This window comes from Panthera pardus, unplaced genomic scaffold (genome assembly GCF_024362965.1).
Source record: "Panthera pardus isolate Hobbes unplaced genomic scaffold, ASM2436296v1 HiC_scaffold_27, whole genome shotgun sequence".
NCBI lineage: Eukaryota > Metazoa > Chordata > Mammalia > Carnivora > Felidae > Panthera > Panthera pardus.
In genome coordinates this window covers 26,234,650-26,254,621 of record NW_026526843.1, presented here as the reverse complement: position 1 = coordinate 26,254,621, position 19,972 = coordinate 26,234,650, and the positions used below count along the sequence as shown (strand labels likewise).

Below are 19,972 nucleotides of genomic sequence, written 5' to 3'. Positions count from 1 at the left end.
GAATTTGCTGAGGAGATGGGCCAGATTTTATGAAATGGAGTTTATGTTAGGGACTTTAATTTTTGTACGAAGTCTAATTTCCATTCTTTTCATTTTGTTAAGGGAGTCTCTTAAGGCTAGCTCTTCTGTTTCTTTGTATCTACTTTTTAAATTTTTTTTTTAATGTTTATTTTTGAGAGAGAGAGAGAGACAGAATGCAAGTGGGTTGGGGCAGAGAGAGAGGGAGGCACAGAATCTGAAGCAGGCTCCAGGCTCCGAGCTCAGCACAGAGCCTGACGCGGGGCTTGAACTCACGAGCTGTGAGATCCTGACCTGAGCTGAAGTCGGACACTCAACCGACTGAGCCACCCAGGTGCCCCATCTTTGTATCTACTTTTTAATTTGGTCTTCCCATAGGTACCATTAAGACAATTGTTTAGGATGAGAGCTCTCTAAGAATTCTTTTTTCAACTATAGAACCTTTTCACTTCAGAAGATCCATCATCTAGCCATTGACAAGTAGCATCTATTAATGTCCATAGCCATTCAAATCAGGAAGCCTTTTTATGGCTTAACCATGGATGCAAGAGGCATCCCACGAGAGAGTGAAAGATTCAGGCCATACAAAATCCAGAAAGTTCACTCCCAAAGATTGTTTGAGAAAGTAAAGCCCTTTGTTGTTACAGACTGTAAGAATGGTGTGGTGAAAACAGCATCTCTGTTTTCCCACAAGAACACGACACACCTTCAGTCCCAGACCCACTAATCTGACACCCGGCAGGCACTACTAGAACGGGGCTTTTCCAGCACTAACAAAACAGCAAAGGTTGAGATGACAAAAGCCCCTTATGGACTGGGACCCCTCATAACAGACTCCCCTGAGAGCTGGCACAGTCAGATGAAAAGAGTGCTGCTTGTGACTCAGAACCCTGTCTATTTGGTCACCAAGATGCACACTGGAACATGCATCTTCTGGCTGGCAGAGACAAGAGAGCATGTTCTCAACCTCTCAAGACATAGAACAAGACAAAAGGAAAACCTCATCTAGCTTTTTGTATATGTATTTAACAGCTTTAGCTAAGCCTTGGGTCTCTTGGAGCCAAACTAATACTTAAGAGGGGTGTGCCACTGGGTTGGGGATCGTGTGATTTACAGAGTACCTGGCATGGAATTTTTTTTGAGGTTGGCGAGTGACCTAGTGTAAATCTAACCTGTTCTGTGACCAACTTATCCTAACACAGGAGACTTTGGATTAGGTGGCCAGTGCTGTAACAGTTCTTAAATACTTGACCCATGCCCTCCAATTTTGTGGCTTTGGCTTCCAAGATGTTTCTTAGCAACAGCGTTTACCTCATGTGTTCATTAACCCACAGCAAAGTTTGTCTAAACAGACACGGGTCTGGTGAGAACCATGAACTCACCAATCAGTGAGGCCGGCTCAAACAGCAGGCTTCTAGGGCCTATGCCTGCGTTCTACCCCATGGCCTTCCTTCTTATGACAAACAACACAACAGAGACAAAAACAGTGACCGTCTCTGGGAGGAAAAAGACCAATAAAAATCAGGAGTGCTCAGACCTTTACCAGAGTTGCTGCACCCAAGGAACTAGTTCCACAAATATTTTTTCCTACTGATCTAAATTTAGAAAAGGAAAGAAAGGACTCTCACTACTCTCATTTCCACTGGGCCCTGCAGGCAGAGATTAAGAAGACTGACATGGTAAGAATTCCTACCTTCTGCCACATTTATCAGAGGTGCCAGAATTTCTCAGCTGCCGCAGCCGCGGAGCAAGCAGTAATCAGCCAGTACAGTTGCTCCTGCCTGACTCACCCAACTGTTTGGGAGGAAATTTGTTTCTTCTACTTTTCTAGGTGCTTTGGCTAGGAAATTGATATAAGACAGACTAACAGGAGACGAGCAAATCTGAGTCCATACAGAAGCCACATAAGAATATGAGATCCACAGGCAGTCAGGTGGTTGACGCTTACTTGCCATCTTGAGATAAGGGAAAGGGGTAGGGGTCTGGGACTTCAAAGGGGAGGAAGACAGTTTACAAGAAGATGAGAAGAACAAATGTTTGATAAACAAATATTTGCCTGGCCTCCAGAGACAGGGAGACCCAGAGGAATTTGATCTACAGGCCCTGCAGAACCTCCCCTAGCGTAACCACACCTAGCCCATATTCTTTGTAGTGATCTCTCATGGTAGTTCTCTTCCTGGACCAAGCCCTCTATCTAAATTCCTTCAGGCAGTTAAGGGGGAGGTAAAAGCTTTTCCTGGGTCTTTGGGCCTTGATTGACTTCAGCTTAAAGTAATCCACATGCCAAAGTGGCACATTTTGGGAAGGCTTGTTCTGAAACCCTTCAAGGGGAACCAGAGGTTTAAGGTAAGCGGTGGCACGAATGAGATGACTTCTTGCATTGTTTGATCATGTTGGGTATTGTCTCTCTTTTAAAATATGCATGTAAACATAATGTTCAGAAATATGGATTTGTACTGGTCATCCATTTAAAATAGTGTTCTAATCAAGATAAAGATTGATGTAGGAAGATGCTTAGGATATATTATTAAATGGAAAAAGAAGCAAGTTGTAAAATACCATGTATAATAAATTTCCTCTAGAAATATTTATAATGTGCATATGCCAATGCATACAGAAAAGGTTCTGAAAGGATAGATATACTAAAAGCCACAGCCTGGGTAGTAAGATTCTTTTTTATTTTTATTTTACTTATTTCTTTTTTTAAATGTTTATTTTTGAGAGAGAGTGAGCAGGGGAGGGGCAGAGAGAGGGTGACAGAGGATCCAAAGTGGACTCCGCGCTGACAGCAGCGAGTCAGTCCAGTGTGGGGCTTGAACTCACAAATCACGAGATTGTGACCTGAGCCAAAGTCAGATGCTCAACTGACTGAGCCACCCGGGTACCCCAGTAAGATTCTTTCTTAATTCCTCTCTTTGAAAAAGGAAAACATGTGTTTGTATTAAAGACTGAATGAATATCCGTCTTGAAATTTTTTTTCTGCCTGTTCTGATTTTAACAAAGGGTTTGATCTGGGCTCTGAATAAGCATAAATAGTATTCATCTGTGTCATGGATCTATAGTTTGGACTGTAGATGGTTTGTTTTTTAATCAAAGGCTACTGTTTAGCAAGCACTGTAAATCGTCTTATGGTCTGAACAGTTTTCAGTGAAATGGAAGAGGCAGTAATAGTAATAATAGTGATCTTGAGCCTTTTTATGATCTTAAGTGAATTTTTGAGCCCCAAACCTGTGTATTCTTCATGCAGAACATTTTGGGGAGCACAGTTGCATAATTTGTTTAAAAAAATGAGGGAATACCTTACTGTGTGTCCATTTTGAGCAAACTGTACCTGTGGAGTAAATTATTATCAATAATCAGGCAAAGATTGGAGGTCTTTGCTCAAATTTGAGTATTACTATGACTTTGTAAATTAAGTATGGAACATGTAATTGATATTCTCTATATTGGTTCTCAGCATGCCCTTGTGGATGTTTACAGAAGTAGGTTTCATGATCAAGAATTGTATATAGCAGTATTCATAAGTTTATCTTATTAACTGAGCTTATGAGCCAAGTGCTCATTAATGCCATTTAGTTATTTGAATGGCTCTAGTACTTAATTTTAGGGGATGAACTTTTGATTTGCTTGAATGTAATCTCCAAAATATTTTATGGCCCATTTAAAGTTAAAAGAAAATATGCTTATGGTTAGAAGAACTTCACTACTATAATCTCTTTAATGTTTATTATTTTTGAGAGAGAGAGGACAGAGTGTGAGCGGGCGAGGGGCAGAGAGAGAGGGAGACACAGAACGTGAAGCAAGCTCCAGCCTCTGAGGTGTCAACACAGAGCCTGATGTGGCCCTTGAACTCATGAACTGTGAGATAATGACTTGAGCCAAAGTCAGACACTTAACCAACTGAGCCACCCAGGTGCCCCTGAACCTCACTACTGTAAATGAACAATTTGAAATTTGAATTTGTATGTAAATATAGGATAAAAGCTGAATTAAAAAAAAATGATACACCCTTTTTGTTCAGGGTGTATCATTTTTTAAAATTCAGCTTCTTGGGGCACCTGGGTGGCTCAGTCCAGTTGAGCGTCTGACTCTTGATTTCTGCTCAGATCATAATTCCAGGGTCATTGGATCAAGCTCTGCCTTGGGCTCTGTGCTGAGCCTGGAGCCTGCTTGAGATTCTTTCTCCTCTGCCCCTTTCCCCTGCTCATGGTCGGTCTCTCTCTCTCTCTCAAATTTAAAAAAAAAAAAAATATATATATATATATACATACATACATATATACACACATACATACATACGGGGTTTTTTTAATTAAATGTTTTCATGTATTTATTTTGAGAGAGTGCAAGCAGGGGAGGGGCAGAGAGAGAAGGAGAGAGAATCTCAAGTAGGCTCATGTAGAGCCTGACATGGGACTTGATCCCACGAATTGTGAGATTGTGACCTGACCCCAAATCAAGAGTCCAACACTTAACCAACTGAGCCACCCAGGTGCCCCTCAGCTTCTTAATATTATGCTACGTTTACATAAATACTACAACTTTGTAAGTCAAAATGCTAATTCTAAGCATGGAAATAACTGGCTAATACTTAAGGTGATTAAAAGATGGATTGACCTCAGTTGGGTCAGGGAGAATGTTGCTTATTTGACAAGATCCCTATGGGGAGAGGCAACTGATGAGAAAAATTTGTAATATTTCTGCATGTAATGGGAAAGAATCTTAAGGTAAAATTATAATGATGTCTGATCTCATGGTTTGTGAGTTTGAGCCCCACAAAGGGCTCTGTGCTGACAGCTTGGAGTCTGGAGCCTGCTTCGGATTCTGTGTCTCCTCTCTCTCTGCACCTCCACCACTTGTGTGCTCTCTCTCTCTCTCTCTCTCTCTCTCTCTCAAAAATAAATAAATGTAAAACAAATTTTAAAAAATAAAATTATGATGTCTTATGATTAGCACATACAAAATTTTGATTGTGTTACTATGAAAATGCTTGTGAATCCTATAATATTTTTGAAATGTGGGTTTTTTTAAGTTTTTATTTAAGTAATCTCTACACCCAAGGTGGGGCTCAAACTCATGCCCGGAGATCAGGATTCACATGCTCCTTTTACTGAGCCAGCCTGGTGCCCCTAAAATGTGATTTTAGGATAGGTTTTTATTACTGAAGAATGATACCGTTTGCATGGTATACACGTATTGACTATTTTGGTCACATTTCCTAGGCATATATTAACAATTTCCGAGGCAAATGCTAACAGTTTTTAGTGCTCACGGTGATCTCAAGTGTCCAGGGCAGTGCAGCACAATGACAGCAGTAGTGTGATAGAAGTGGTGCAGCATTCATTCTTTTGCCCAACATTTATCAAGTACTACTGCATGTTGTGCGTTGTTTTAGGCATTGAGAATACAGACGTGATAAGACACGGTCCTTGCCCAAGAGGACCTTCATGCTGACAACATACAAACACACACATCCAAACACGCGTGCATGGGTGCCTGGGTGGCTCAGTTGGTTAAGTGACTCTTGGTTTTGGATTAGTTCATGATCTCATAGTTCATGAGTTCAAGGTCCCCGCCGTGCCGTGTCAGGCTCTGCTCTGGCGGCTCAGCGCCTGCTTGGGATCCTCTCTCTCCACCCCTTTCCTGCTTGCACACACACACACTCTCTCTCTCTCTCTCTCTCTCTCTCTCAAAATAAATCGATAAACTTTTAAAAGAAGGTTGGACAAACATGCAGAAATTACTAAATCTTGTTCTAGTACAACTTGGATCATCAGCAAATTACGTAGAGGGATTTGGAGTGGAAGAATCAGTAAAGATGTCATAGATGAGATTCTAGAAACATGCGTGTTCTGAGTTTTAAACAGATGCCTTTATTTAATTACATAATGTGTTTCAGCCAGCATGATAGTACTGCAGTGGGAACTAATAGGATTATGTTGCTTACATAATTCTGGTTCGTATTTTTAACATCATCCTATTAGCTTTTCTTAGGGCTGCCATAACAAGGTACCACAAACCGAGTGGCTTAAAACAAGAGACATTTATTTTCTCACGGTTCTGGACGCTACAAGTTGGAAATGAGGGTGTTGCCAGGGCCATGTTCTCTCTGAAGGCTCCAGGGAGAATCTGTTCCATGCCTTTGTTGTAGCTCTTGGAGTTGCCACTCCTCCTTGGTGCTCCTTGCCTTACAGGTGCATTAGCACTCCGGCCTCAGCCTCCATCTTTGCGTGGCCGGCTTCCCCACGTGCCTCTGTGGCCTGTGTTTCTTCCCTTCTTGAAAAGACTTCAGTCATATTGGATGAGGGCCCACCCTAATGAGCCTATCTTCACTCAATTACATCTGCAAAGATCCTATTTCCAAATACATTCACATTCTTAACCAGTGGGTAGGACTTAAAAGTATCTTTCCTGGGGGCGGGATTCAACTTGTAACAGTCACTCAGCTCCCTTTGTACTGTGCCACAGTATAGTTACTTAGATGCTTCTTCATGATGAGAAGTTAACAAAGCCCTTGGTTGCAGGAATAATGTTAAGAAGTTATATAGTTTATAGGGGCACCTGGGTGGCTCAGTCGGTTGAGCGTCCGACTTGGGCTCAGGTCATGATCTCACAGTTTGTGAGTTCGAGCCCCACTTCAGGCTCTGTGCTGACAGCCCGGAGCCTGGAGCCTGCTTCAGATTCTGTGTCTCCCCCTCTCTCTGTCCCTCCCCTGCTCATGCTCTGCCTCTGTCTCTCAGTAATAAATAAACATTAAAAAAATTTTTTTATTTAAAAAAAAAAAGATGTAGTTCATTAAGTGAGCCAGTAGTGACTGGATAAATTTCTTACAGACACCGGAAGAGTGAAACATAGATCGTAGAGATCTATGAGCTTGGTAAAAACAAAAATAAAACCATGAAGGGTTTTGCTACTTATTTGTTAAGAATGGTGATTTGTCATTCAGGTACCATTTTGACTTAAAAAGTTTTAATGGGGGCCGGGGGTGGGGGCAGCTGGGTGGCTCAGTCAGTTAAGTGTCTGACTCTTGGTTTCAGCTCAGGCCATGATCCAGAGGTTGTGGGATTGAGCTCCATGTTGGGCTTCATGCTGAGTGTGGAGCCTGCTTGGGATTCATTCATATTCATTCTCTCTCTCTCTCTCTCTCTCTCTCTCTCTCTCTCTCTCTCTCTCTCCCTCCCCCCTCCCTCCCTCCCTCCCCCCTCCCCCCTCCCCCCTCCCCCTCCCCCTCTCTCCCTCCCTCTCTCACTCCCTCCTTACCTCTCTCTCCCTCCCTCCCTCTCTCCCTCCCTCTCTCCCTCCCTCTCTCTCCCTCCCTCCCTCCCTCTCTCTCCCTCCCTCCCTCCCTCTCTCTCTCTCCCTCCCTCTCTCTCCCTCCCTCTCTCTCTCTCTCTCTCTCCCTCCCTCCCTCTCTCTCCCTCCCTCCCTCCCTCCCTCCCTCTCTCTCTCCCCCCCCCTCCCCCCCTTCCCCTTCTGCCTCTCTCCCCTGCTGTTTTCTCTTCTCTCTAAAATAAAATTAAAACTAACAAAAAATTGTAATGGATATTTATAGTAGTTAATTTTCAGTCATCAGAGACCATTTCCTAGTTAGCCATCTTAAATAAATTTGTGCAGAGTCAAAATTACTTTCATCAGTGTCTGGTACACATATGAAACTGCTTACTTACGTTTTCTAAGATGCTGTGATAACTGAAACTCATGATATTATGGAGTACATTTTTAAAACATTGCCTAAGCAGGGGGCGCCTGCGTGGCTCAGTCGGTTGAGTGTCCCACTTCAGCTCAGGTCATGAGCTCACAGTTCGGGAATTTGAGCCCCGCATCAGTCTCTGTGCTGGCAGCTCAGAGCCCGGAGCCTGCTTCGGGTTCTGTGTCTCCCTCTCTCTCTGCTCGCACCCCACTCATGCTCTGTCTGTCTCTCGCAAAAATAAATAAACATTAAAATGGGCCAACAAAAAAACCTATTATTTATTAAAAAATTGCCTAAGCAGTAATAATTGACTACCAAACAACTTTTTTTTAACTTCATTTTGACAGAGTGAGAGAGCATGAGTGGGGGAGGGGCAGAGAGAAAGGGAGAGCGAGAATCCCAAGCAGGCTCTGCACTGTCAGCACACAAAGCCCAATGCAGGATTCCCTCCCATGAACTGCAAGATCATGACCTAGGCAGAAATCAAGAGATGGCTGCGTAATGGACTGTGCCACCCAGGTATCCCCCAAACAGCTTTTTAAAAAAATTACTGTTAATTTTTGTTTCAAGTAAGGCAATAGAAAGCTCAATACTTACGAGCTCTGGGTGGCTCAGTTGGTTAAGTGTCTGACTCTTGATTACGGCTCAGGTCTTGGTCTCATGATTTGTGAGACTGAGCCCCATATTGGGCTCTGCACTGACAGTGTGGAGCCTGCTTGGGATTCTCTCTATGTCTATGTCTATGTCTATCTCTCTGACCTTCCCCCATTCATTGAGTTCTCTGTCTCTGTCGAAATAAGTAAATAAACTTTAAAAATAAAAGCATTTTTTAGTAAAAAAATAAAAAGAAAGTTTAATACTTAAATACATTTCTGAGTAGTGTTCTGATATTAAATCTCACAAAAAATACTTCTGCATAGGATTTTTTTTCTATTGCTTGAACATTAGAGGTTTTTTTCCCCCCAATTAATCAGGACTTTATTTCATCTTTTTTTTTTTTTTTAACCATCTAGAGAATCTGTCCCTCAGAATGGAGTCATTTGATTCTTCCATTGTTTTAATAGCACACAAACGTTCTAAAGGCATCCATAGTAGCCCTACCATAGAATTAATAGGGGTTCCTGGATGGCTCAGCCAGTAGAGCACGTGACTCTCGTGATCTCGGGGTCATGAGTTCAAGTCCCACATTGGGCACAGAGATGACTTAATTTAAAAAATAAAAAAATAATAAATAGCTTTTGGGGGAATTATCCGTAAAGTATAGGGGAGTTATGTACTTCATAATATTCTTAGTTTCTATATACATGCATACTGTAGTGCTTGTGCACATTGTACAATGATAAATACCAAAGAATTCAGGCAGAGAATGAAAGTTGGCAGCCTTACTCTTAACTGGTCTAAGTGGACGTGTGAGAAATAAATAGCCTAATGAAAATAATATGGATAAACTCTACCTGTCCATGATAAATACAACTTTCTCCCAAAGTGTAGCCAGTGTTCCTGGAACAATCCCACTTAAGAAGATCCAAAATCTTTGTATAAAAAGTGCACAAGTCTGTCCTGTGTATAAAAATCTTTTAACCTATGTGTGTGTATCTTATATTCAAAAGAATTCACACTACTTGAATACATTAAAAGAGTTCAAAAGCACACACCGTGTGTGTGTGTGTGTGTGTGTGTGTGTGTGTGTGTACAACAAAAGGAATGTTTTGCAATGTGAAGAAATGAAGAATTAGAGTCTTCTGTATTACCAGAGTCAATGCAGTTATACCTATTTGGAATTAGTTTATAAATAAATAAACTGTAAGATGAATAAACCCAGTGTTAAAAAAACACAGAATTTCATAATTCAGGAACATAGCTTCAGTGCTTCACAATGTGGAAAGAAGCTAATTGGCTCCTAAAAACAGCCAATTGGTTTGATTTCCTAGAAGTTAGAAAAAAATGCACTTCAGAAGATGATTTACAACAATTCGCAACAGAAGAACGACATTAAGAAAATATTGTGAACATAAGAATTCAGAGTATCAAAAGAGGTAAGAATCAGACTTCAGGTTAGAATTTAAAGAATGTAATTGAAAGAAAAATTAACTGGGATCTTTGTAACAGGTTAAATATGTAACCACTTCAAATAGAAGTGATTTAGGCCTCTGCCTAGTTCCGAAAATGTATTGTAACATCTAGGTTTCCATATAAAAAAGTAATTTCGTTAGCAAGGGTCCCTTTGTTTTAGCCTGAAAATCACCTCTGATGCTCCAAAGTGTATACTATTACCAAACTAGCATTTAAACAGCATTATCAGGATACATCTCACCTACCATAAACTTAATTTTAAAGTGTACAGTTCAGTGGGTTTTAGTGTATTCACAGAGTTGTGCAACCGTCACTACAGTCTAATTCAGACTATTTCATTACTCCAAAAAGAAACCCAGTAACCACGTGTATTTACTCCTCATTCCCCTCCTCCCCCAGCTCTAGCAACCACTAATCTACTTCCTGTTGCTATTTATTTCAGTAACTTTTTTGTTTGAGAAAGTATGTGAGCAGGGGAGGGGCAGAGCCAGAGGCAGAGAGAGAATCTTTAGCAGGCTCCATGCTCAGCGTGGAGCTCAACAGGGGGCTGGATCTCTTGACCATGAGATCATGACCTGAGCTGAAATCCAGAGTTGGGCGTTTAATAACATTATAACATTGTAAACTTGCAACACTGTTCTCATGCCTATTCCAGGTCATTGACTCAGAGGTTTAGAAGTTCTTAAACTAGACAAATTTGCAAGTCCTGTGACAGCTTTCTTTCACATCTTTCCCTCTGTGCCTTGTTACCTTTCTGCTTCCCTAATACAAAGCCTAAGCACGCTTTCACAAAGAAGCCTTAAATTATCTCCGCATACTTTATTGTATTAAGACCTGTTTACATCCAAAGCCTTTTGGTCACCCTTCTCCAGTATTCATACCCCATTTTCTTCTCTATTCACAATTCCTGTGCTATATATACTCATTTTCTAAATATCATCTCTCCCACCTTCATTCCATTTAAATCCTTCTTTAAAAAAAAAAAATCCTCTCTCATCCTTTTCGTTTGGTGCCTTCCTCCAAACTCAAGGTTTCTGTCTTTTGTCAGTCATTTTTCTCCCTTTCACTCTTAACCTCTCTAGTAATTCTGCTTTCTCACCCTGCAACAAAAGCTCACACTCTGATAATGTATATGTAGTGCTCAATTGGGTGTTTCTGAATAAATATCTGCTTTTCAAAACAGTGAAATCTAAACTATTAGCATGGAAATGACCCCTGGTAAGATGAGGTCTCCACTTGAAAGCTTCAAACAGAGATTCTCCTGCTAGTATTGAACGATGGAGTTTTATCTAATATTATCTGAAATGGGGTGACTACTTGAACCATACAAGATGTCCACTATCTCGAAATGAGAATAGATCCTTGATTTTACATTTTCTGTCTATTTTGATTGACCTGAGAAATAAAACTTACCACCTCAGAGAAGGTAATTTTCCTATGTTTTGGATTATATTGAGCATTAATTCTTCAGGGTCATTATAGACTTAGAAATGTTTTGTCCTGCCTCTTAGTCTATGCCGTTGTGCCTTCCAGTAATGGGAGGAATCTACAAGGCAACCCAGTCCATTCTGTACTGCTGTTGATTGTTATAACCCTTCATCCTTGTGTTGATGTTGCACTTCTGGACATTAATGCAGCCTGGAGTTACTTTAAGTTTTGTTTTGTTTTTGTGTTTTTTTTTGTGTTTTTTTTTTTTTTTTTTTTTTAGCAACCATGTAATGTTGGCTCATATAATGAATTTTTATATTCTGACATAAGCTCTGTGCCCAACATGGGGCTTGAATTCACGACCCTGAGATCAAGAGTCACATGCTGTACTGACTGAGCCAAACAGGCACCCCTCAAAATGAATTTTTAATTAACTAAAATCCCAAGATTTTACTCTAGAGAGTTGCTTTCACGTGACTTCTTTCCAAACCAAGTTTCCATTTTCCTTTAGCTGTGCAACAGATTTTTAAAGTCAGAATGTAATGTTTAATATCCCTGTTAAATTTCATCTCAGCGTATCAGCCAGCTTTGGTTTCTTTGAATCTTGATTTTTGTCATCCAGCTTATTCTGATTCAACGAGGGTTGTGTTTTGTTTTTTTTTTTTTTAACGTTTATTTATTTTTGAGACAGAGAGAGACAGAGCACGAACGGGGGAGGGTCACAGAGAGGGAGACGCAGAATCTGAAACAGGCTCCAGGCTCTGAGCTGTCAGCACAGAGCCCGACGCGGGGCTCGAACTCACGGACCGCGAGATCGTGACCTGAGCCGAAGTCGGACGCTTAACCGACCAAGCCACCCAGGCGCCCCTCAACGAGGGGTCTTAAAGCTAGTGTCAAAATGTGTTCAGACATCTGGGAAACAATGATGAAAAATCATGGAGAGAGGGGTCTTAAAGCTAGTGTCAAAATGTGTTCAGACATCTGGGAAACAATGATGAAAAATCATGGAGACTATCTTCCAAAAATTGTTCCCTGCAGATATATCTGAGCTCTTGCATATGTAGGAGTTAATACCATTGTAAATTGACAAGGCCAAGAGAGACTGAAGTTTATTGCCAGCCTGCAAGACAGAAGCCTTGTGTTCAATATGACTCTGAGATGATGTTCCGAGACATGTAGTGCCAACATAATGCCAGGGCTGTTAATTCTTCCCAAGAAATCCATTAATGCACATACGTGGTAGAGACAGAATTACCGTGTCCCAGGGCGCCTGGGTGGCTCGGGCAGTTAAATGTCCGACCCTGGATTTCGGCTCAGGTCATGATCTCATGGTTCCGTGAGTTTGAGCCCCGTGTCAGGCTCTGTGCTGACAGCATGGAGCCTGCTTGGGTTTCTCCTTCTCTTTCCTCTCTCTGCCCGCTGCCTTGCACGCGTATGCTCTCTTGCTGTCTGTCAAAATAAATAAACTTAAAAAAAATTACTGTGTCCTTTTTTAAATTTTTTTTGCCAAGCATATACTGAGCACAGTATTAGGAAGGGTGCAAGATTCCGGAGAACCAGGTTTGCTTGGGGCAACCCTGATTTATGCCTGTTGTCCCAGTGTAATTATTAGTAACATCATTTTTCAGTTTCAGAGTGTCCAGGTTTGGAGGCTAAATTATCTGGCCACCCTTCTCATAACCCAGCTAGTTCTTTTTAGAAATTTTTTCTGGGTTAAATGTTAACACAGCTATAATTTGGCAACTTTAATGAGGCTACACTAGTACTTCTCTTCCATTTGAACAGATTGTTTCTTGACCATGGGAAGTTGATAGCAAAAGTAACTGCAGTTAAGGTCTACGCATACTCAGAATCTCTCTGGAGCTGCCCTCTAGAGGGCAGTAATACATACATCTGAAATGATCCAATTCCAACAAAAAATGGACTACGAGAGTCCATTTTCATATGCATGAAAATCAGAAACATTTGATATTCCTTTCTTTAAACTTTTTTTAATGTTTTATTTTTGAGACAGAGCATGAGCGGGGGAGGGGCAGAGAGAGAGGGAGACACAGAATCCGAAGCAGGCTCCAGGCTCCGAGCTGTCAGCACAGAGCCTGACGGAGGGCTCGAACTCATGATCTGTGAGATTATGTCCTGAGCTGGAGTCGGACGCTTAAGTGACTAAGTCACCCAGGCGCCCCTAGAAACATTTGATGCTCCTGAAGGACATATTGGAACCAATACCGTGCATAAAACTCAGGTATCTTTTGCTCTGCAGGGAAGTAAAGAAATATTAAAAATTAGTTCATTAACATTCTGAACATACACAGTTTTTTTTTAATTGTTAAAGCTGAACTTTGATGCCTTGACTATACAATGATCCATTATAACAATTATGCAGGGAGTTTAAGAATCTGCATATTTTATGCTTTTCTGTTTTTCCTAATTAATGGTTTTACATGGTTAATAATGTTAATATATTCTGCATCACATAGTTTCCATATTTATGCAAAATAAGCAATTAAAAATGAATAGTTCTACCTACTTAAATATTACTTTCCTCTAAAAAACAAAAAATGCAGGTTTTTACTTTGTAACTTGAATCACGTGGTAACGTAGAACTCTAATATTTAGAATTAGAATATTTCTTAGAGATTGTATGATTACTTTTATGTCATCAGTAGTTAGTTTATTAGCTTCTGATATCAAAATTATATTGGCTGCGTCTCACACTTTGGATTTCTTCATGTAATGTTCTCTTTTTAGGAAGGGTGGACAAGTCCTATTTTCAGGAGAAGATGACTTTTAACAGTTTTGAAGCATCTAAACCTTGTGTACCTGCAGATCTCAGTAAGGATGAAGACTTTGTAGAAGAGTTTAATAGATTAAAGACTTTCACTAATTTTCCAAGTAATAGTCCTGTCTCGGCATCAACGCTGGCACGAGCGGGTTTTCTGTATACCGGCGAAGGAGACACTGTGCGCTGCTTCAGCTGCCACGCAGCAGTAGATAGATGGCAATATGGAGACTCAGCGGTTGGACGACACAGGAAAGTATCCCCAAATTGCAGATTTATCAATGGCTTTTATTTTGAAAGTCATGCTGCGCAACCTACAAACCCCAGTATCCAAAATGGTCAGTATAAAGCTGAAAACTATCTGGGAAACAGAAATCATTTTGTTGTAGACAGGCCATCTGAGACTCACGCAGACTATCTTTTGAGAACTGGACAGGTTGTAGATATATCAGACACCATATACCCGAGGAACCCCGCCATGTATAGTGAAGAAGCTAGATTAAAGTCGTTTCAGAACTGGCCAGACTATGCCCACCTGACCCCACGAGAGTTAGCTAGCGCTGGACTCTACTACACAGGTATTGAGGATCAAGTGCAGTGCTTTTGTTGTGGCGGAAAACTGAAAAATTGGGAACCTTGCGATCGTGCATGGTCAGAACACAGGCGGCACTTTCCTAATTGCTTCTTTGTTTTGGGCCGGAATGTGAATGTTCGAAGTGAATCTGATGTTGTGAGTTCTGATAGGAATTTCCCAAACTCGACAAATGCTCCAAGAAATCCAGCCATGGCAGATTATGAAGCACGGATCGTTACTTTTGGGACGTGGATGTACTCCGTTAACAAGGAGCAGCTTGCCAGAGCTGGATTTTATGCTTTAGGTAAACGTTATTATAAAATCAGGCTGTTAAATAACTTTCCAACTATCTCAGGGCTCCTAAAAAAGTAAATCGATTGCTGTAGCCCCCTGAACTGGTAAATATTTAGGTGCAGGCTGGCCTGATGGTTTGTATCACTATTAAAGCTGTGAACCCTTACGTTGAATCTGCAATGTAAGCACTCCATTTCTGTGAAAGCGACCGCCATATTGTGAGTTCTCTTCCCCTTCGTGTGGTTGTTGTTTGGAGAAGGGTGACCTGCAAAAGATGGTACAAGAATGGGTCTGACAGCAAGGCTGACTATAACGGAGCGAGCACCTACTCTGTGTGCTCAGTGCATAGCCTACGTGCATGCTTTCTACACCCCACAAAAGAGTTAACGTCGAGAGTTTAGTGTGGCCGATATTAAAATTGATATCTGCCTTTTATGTATAGACGATATGTTTGAAAGCTGCCCTGTATGATGCCTTATTGCTTCAAATAAGCACTTCTCAAATGGACTAGTGTAAACTTGTCAGGAAGGGCCATTAGTGTGATGCCTTCCAGGAATATTCAGTCATACCACGATATATCTGACCCATTTACTTTAGGATTGAACAGTGCCAAAATACAAACTCGCAATTATTTCGATATTTTATTTACATAGTATCCTACAGAAACCATGAAGGTTTATTTAGTGTCACGTAGCTATAACCCGTAGAGAAACTTACTAGTAATTTCATTATGCTGAGCTTTACTGTTAAAGTTTCAGTCTGAAGGAGTGTAGTATGGATGGCCCCAAATGACATGTTAGAAGGTAACAATTGTAATTTTTCACATAAAAATTGGACAGTTTTATTTTTGTCTTCTGTAACATACCTCAGATGAATTCAGTGAATTTAGTGTCTGTTTCCTCCTCAAACAATCATGTCTGTTACTTAGATGTGAATTTGAATGTCTTCTTTGAAGCCGTGAGGCTTTCGTGTATTTAGAAATGGTTAATTTCAGTGTTAAAAGGAGTATTTTTGCGTAAGCTTTTAATTGCACAAACACATGTATTTTTTTACTTGTGTCTTTTCTTAGGGGAAGGTGATAAAGTAAAATGCTTTCACTGTGGAGGAGGGCTAACTGATTGGAAGCCCAGTGAAGACCCTTGGGAACAACATGCTAAGTGGTATCCAGGGTAAGGTATTTAAATGCTTATTCAGGAACAGGCAAGTTAGACACTTTGCAGTAGGAAAATCTTGAATAACTTTTCACCTCAACTATTTTTGCCCTCACTATGGCTTGAAATTCACACCAGGTTTCTAAAAATGGGGTCACCTACTTTATAGGGGAAAAAAAAGTCCTAAGCCTTCTCTGGTGACCAGAGAAAGCACTCATTGCTTGTATATTGTATCTCTGGCATTCAGATAATTCTGTTTCTAAATGCCAGATTAAGAATATATGGTTTTGTTGTTGTTGGAGGTAGGCTCTTTCATGATGGGCAGTAGAGCCCTTGCTGTCGAGGAGTTTCCTTAAGAACCCATGACATCCCCTAGCCGATTTTACTCTATCTCAGTGATTCTAACACACACAGTAGTTCACATTTGCAGATTTCTGAAATGAGGACACATCTGGAGGTGGGTCATAATTGAATTGGCAGTGGTGGTACTTAAAATAATCGTGCTTCATATAATCAATGGCATCTTAGAATGATAGCGACATACGCTAAACGTCTCTTTTCCATCTTCTTTAAAAATCAAGTACACACGTATGTAAATGATGTGAATTTGTGGCCTGCAAAGTAGTACAACGTAAAACTTCAGAGCAGTTGTTTGAAAATAAATCTTAACTTGAAAAAGCCTTAGAAGGAAAGGTTAGAAGCCTAAAGAATTCCTTCAAAATGTACAGTTGGTTAATCCTCTAAATAAAATTTAAGATTAACTGTTTGAAGAAAATTTTTTAAATGTTAAGGTGATAATTTAATAGGTGATATTTTTTGCCTCACTAAGATTAACAAAGTAGCATAACAAAGGGAACACATTTTTTGACCTTAAAATGACAGTTGATAGGGAATTGAATAACATTTTATTTTGCCACTTCTTAGAAATACCAAAAAGCAAGTTAATGGAATTAAGATAATGGAGATTATATCTTTACTTCTACCTTACTAATTTATCAGCTACCAAAGTTTAACCTTCTTTTAATTGTTTAGGTGTAAATATCTGTTAGAAGAGAAGGGACAAGACTATGTAACCAATATTCATTTAACCCATTCACTTGAGGACTCTATGGTAAGTCACATATTGTAGAATATATATTTTTAAATACGTAATTTCTTTTGCAATGATTTCTCGGTGTACAATTCACAGTATAGTATTTTAAATTAATAGTGTATGGTGAGCTTTAGAGGGGAGATCTTGAAGAATGGCTTGTTATTCTTACTCTGAAGCCGATTTGTGAAAAGAGACTCCCTGTGAGCTGATTGAACTATCACTGTAAGCAGAACTGGGCTTTAAGAACTAAAATACTTAATCCCTCAGCTTTCTGAAATTAGACTTTTGTGTAATGTGTTTTATACTCATAAATAGTTTTAAACTTTTCATAGATGATATTTTAAGTCTCAAAAATGTGTCTAAGTGGATGGTGCGGCCTGGGGTGGCCAAGGTATTGGCACCATGAGGGAACGGCCGTGGACTAGAACAGGGGGCTAGAGTTGCCCTTATGGCTCCACCATGAACTCTGTTGCCTCCATCAAGTTGTTTAATCTCCTTGAGTCTCAGCTTCTTGTCTGTAAAGTGAATGGATTGGGTTAAATGATCTTTTAACTTCTAGCTTCATCAGTTTATGCCTCTTGTGAACATTGGAATAAAGCCAATTTATAAATTCATGATTAATGTAACTTTTCAAATTGAGGTAATTGCCTCTACCAAAAAGAATTCTAACTTAAAATCCGTATTTCTGTTTTAGGTAAGAGCTGCTGAAAAAATGCCATCATTAACCAAAAGAATTGGTAAATATGCCTATTAAATATACTTTTAATTTCATTACTGATTTATTTTTTTAACGTTGATTTTTGAGAGACAGGGAGAGAGCGAGCGAGAGTGAGTGGGGGAAGGGGGAAGAGAGGGAGACACAGAATTCGAAGCAGGCTCCAGGCTCTAAGCATCTATGCAGAGCTCGATCGACGCAGGGCTTGAACTCATGAACCTCGAGATCATGACATGAGCTAAACTCGGACACTTAACCGACTGAGCCACGCAGGAGCCCCATCATTGCCAATTTATTATAGTTGTTATTTATAGGTTGGAAATACAAGCCTATTCTTTCAAGGTAATCAGGGTGTGTTTATTTGAGATGACATTGCTATGAATTAAGAATTAGTGAAGTGCCTGTAAATTTAAGTCTGATGTTTAACTGTTAAGAACATTCGTGTGATTGATATAACACTATATTAATTCTACTGGAAAATTAAAAATTATACTAAACCATAAGTTATATAATTATATATTTTGTTACATTAATTATACTAAAAAATTAAAAATAAAATAAGACTTTAAAAAAGAATATTCATATGGAAGTTGGACAGTTAGCTTTTCCTATTTCAGGAGAAGCAGCTATAGGCTGTCCATTGCCATTTCTGTTAAAATTGCGAAAGGAAGAGTTAAGTGTATTTTTGTCCCTGGTGCTTCTTCAGTTAGCCAGGATCATGAATCCAGTGCTCTGCTAATGTGCCATCACCACGATCGGCCCTACCTGCTTTCTTATCCCATGCCATCTTTCTGCCTTCCCCAGTTTCTTCACAGAGGGGCACGGTTCGGTTTATCTCCTGTTACCTTATAGAGAGGTAGAGGTTTTTATCTCAGAGATTAGTTACTCATCATAAGCATCTTTGAAAACCAGAAAAATGCTATGTTAAGAAAATATGATATTGTTATCCCCACTTTTCAGATGAAGAAACAGAGTCAAGGAGGTTAAGTGTCTTGCCCACAGTTACCTTACAAATCGTCAGTGGAACTAGGGCTGTAAATGAGGTCTTCTGAAACCTACATCACACTGTAGATCTCATTCTCAACTTAGGCATCATGTTTCGAAAATAGTAGAAAGTTTATTGAGAATGCCTGCTGATTCCCCACTCCTTATAGCATCATCTGTTTAGTATCCTAAGGGTTACAAGGCAAGAGAAAACTATATATACTCATGAATATGCTTAAGAAAGAGAGCCATTTTGATAATGTTTGATACAGGTTTTGTAATGAGCATAAAAAATACAGTTTAAGAAATCATTTATTCCAGCCTGTATTTTTCAGATTATCCAGAAACAAAGATTCTATAGTATTTCTTGATAATCACCTTTACAATGCACACTGTGTTTTTTATGACTAAATGAGACTCTTGCTCTGGTTTAGGGTTAATGTTTTTAAATAGAAATGTAATTCATATAGCAAAAATTTCACCCTTATAAACTGTACACTTTAGTGGTTTTTAGTGTATTCACAAGGTTGTGGAACCATCACAACCTATTTAATTGCTGCAGGGAATTATCGTAACCCCCAAAAGAAACCTTATACCCATTAGCAGTCACTCTCCATTGCTGCCCCTTCACCCTCAAACCCAAACAACTACTAATTTATTTCCATCTCTCTGGATTTACCTATTCTGGACATTTCATATGAATGGAATCATAATATATGGCTTTGAGGTTCATCCACATTTTGGTACTCCTATATGAGTACTTCATTCTTTTTTTATGGTGGAAAAATATTCCTTTGTATGGATAATACCATGAATGTTTACCCATTCATCAGTTGGTAGACATTTGGGTTTCCACTCCTTGGCTTTTAAGAATGATGCTAGGGGCGCCTGGGTGGCTCAGTCGGTTAAGCGTCCGACTTCAGCTCAGGTCACGATCTTGCGGTCCGCGAGTTCGAGCCCCGCGTTGGGCTCTGGGCTGATGGCTCAGAGCCTGGAGCTTGCTTCCGATTCTGTGTCTCCCTCTCTCTCTGCCCCTCCCCCGATCATGCTGTTCTCTCTCTGTCTCAAAAATAAATAAACGTTAAAAAAAAAAAATTAAAAAAAAAAGAAAGAATGATGCTGATGCTGCTATGAACATCTGTGTGCAAATTTCTGTGTAGAAATAGGTTTTGA

General features: G+C 40.0%; 1 protein-coding gene across 3 annotated transcripts in view; it reads left to right on the top strand.

Moving 5' to 3' along the window:
* The window catches only part of XIAP (X-linked inhibitor of apoptosis), a 49,386-nt gene that overhangs the window by 13,563 nt on the left and 15,851 nt on the right, over positions 1–19,972 (top strand). For all 3 annotated transcript variants that reach the window (XM_019421807.2, XM_019421808.2, XM_053892084.1), the window contains 4 exons: positions 13,958–14,866; positions 15,926–16,025; positions 17,040–17,118; positions 17,795–17,837. In XM_019421807.2, coding sequence (XP_019277352.1) covers positions 13,990–14,866; positions 15,926–16,025; positions 17,040–17,118; positions 17,795–17,837 — 1,099 coding nt within the window. In that variant the 5' untranslated portion in view covers positions 13,958–13,989. The remainder of the gene's footprint in view (positions 1–13,957; positions 14,867–15,925; positions 16,026–17,039; positions 17,119–17,794; positions 17,838–19,972) is intronic.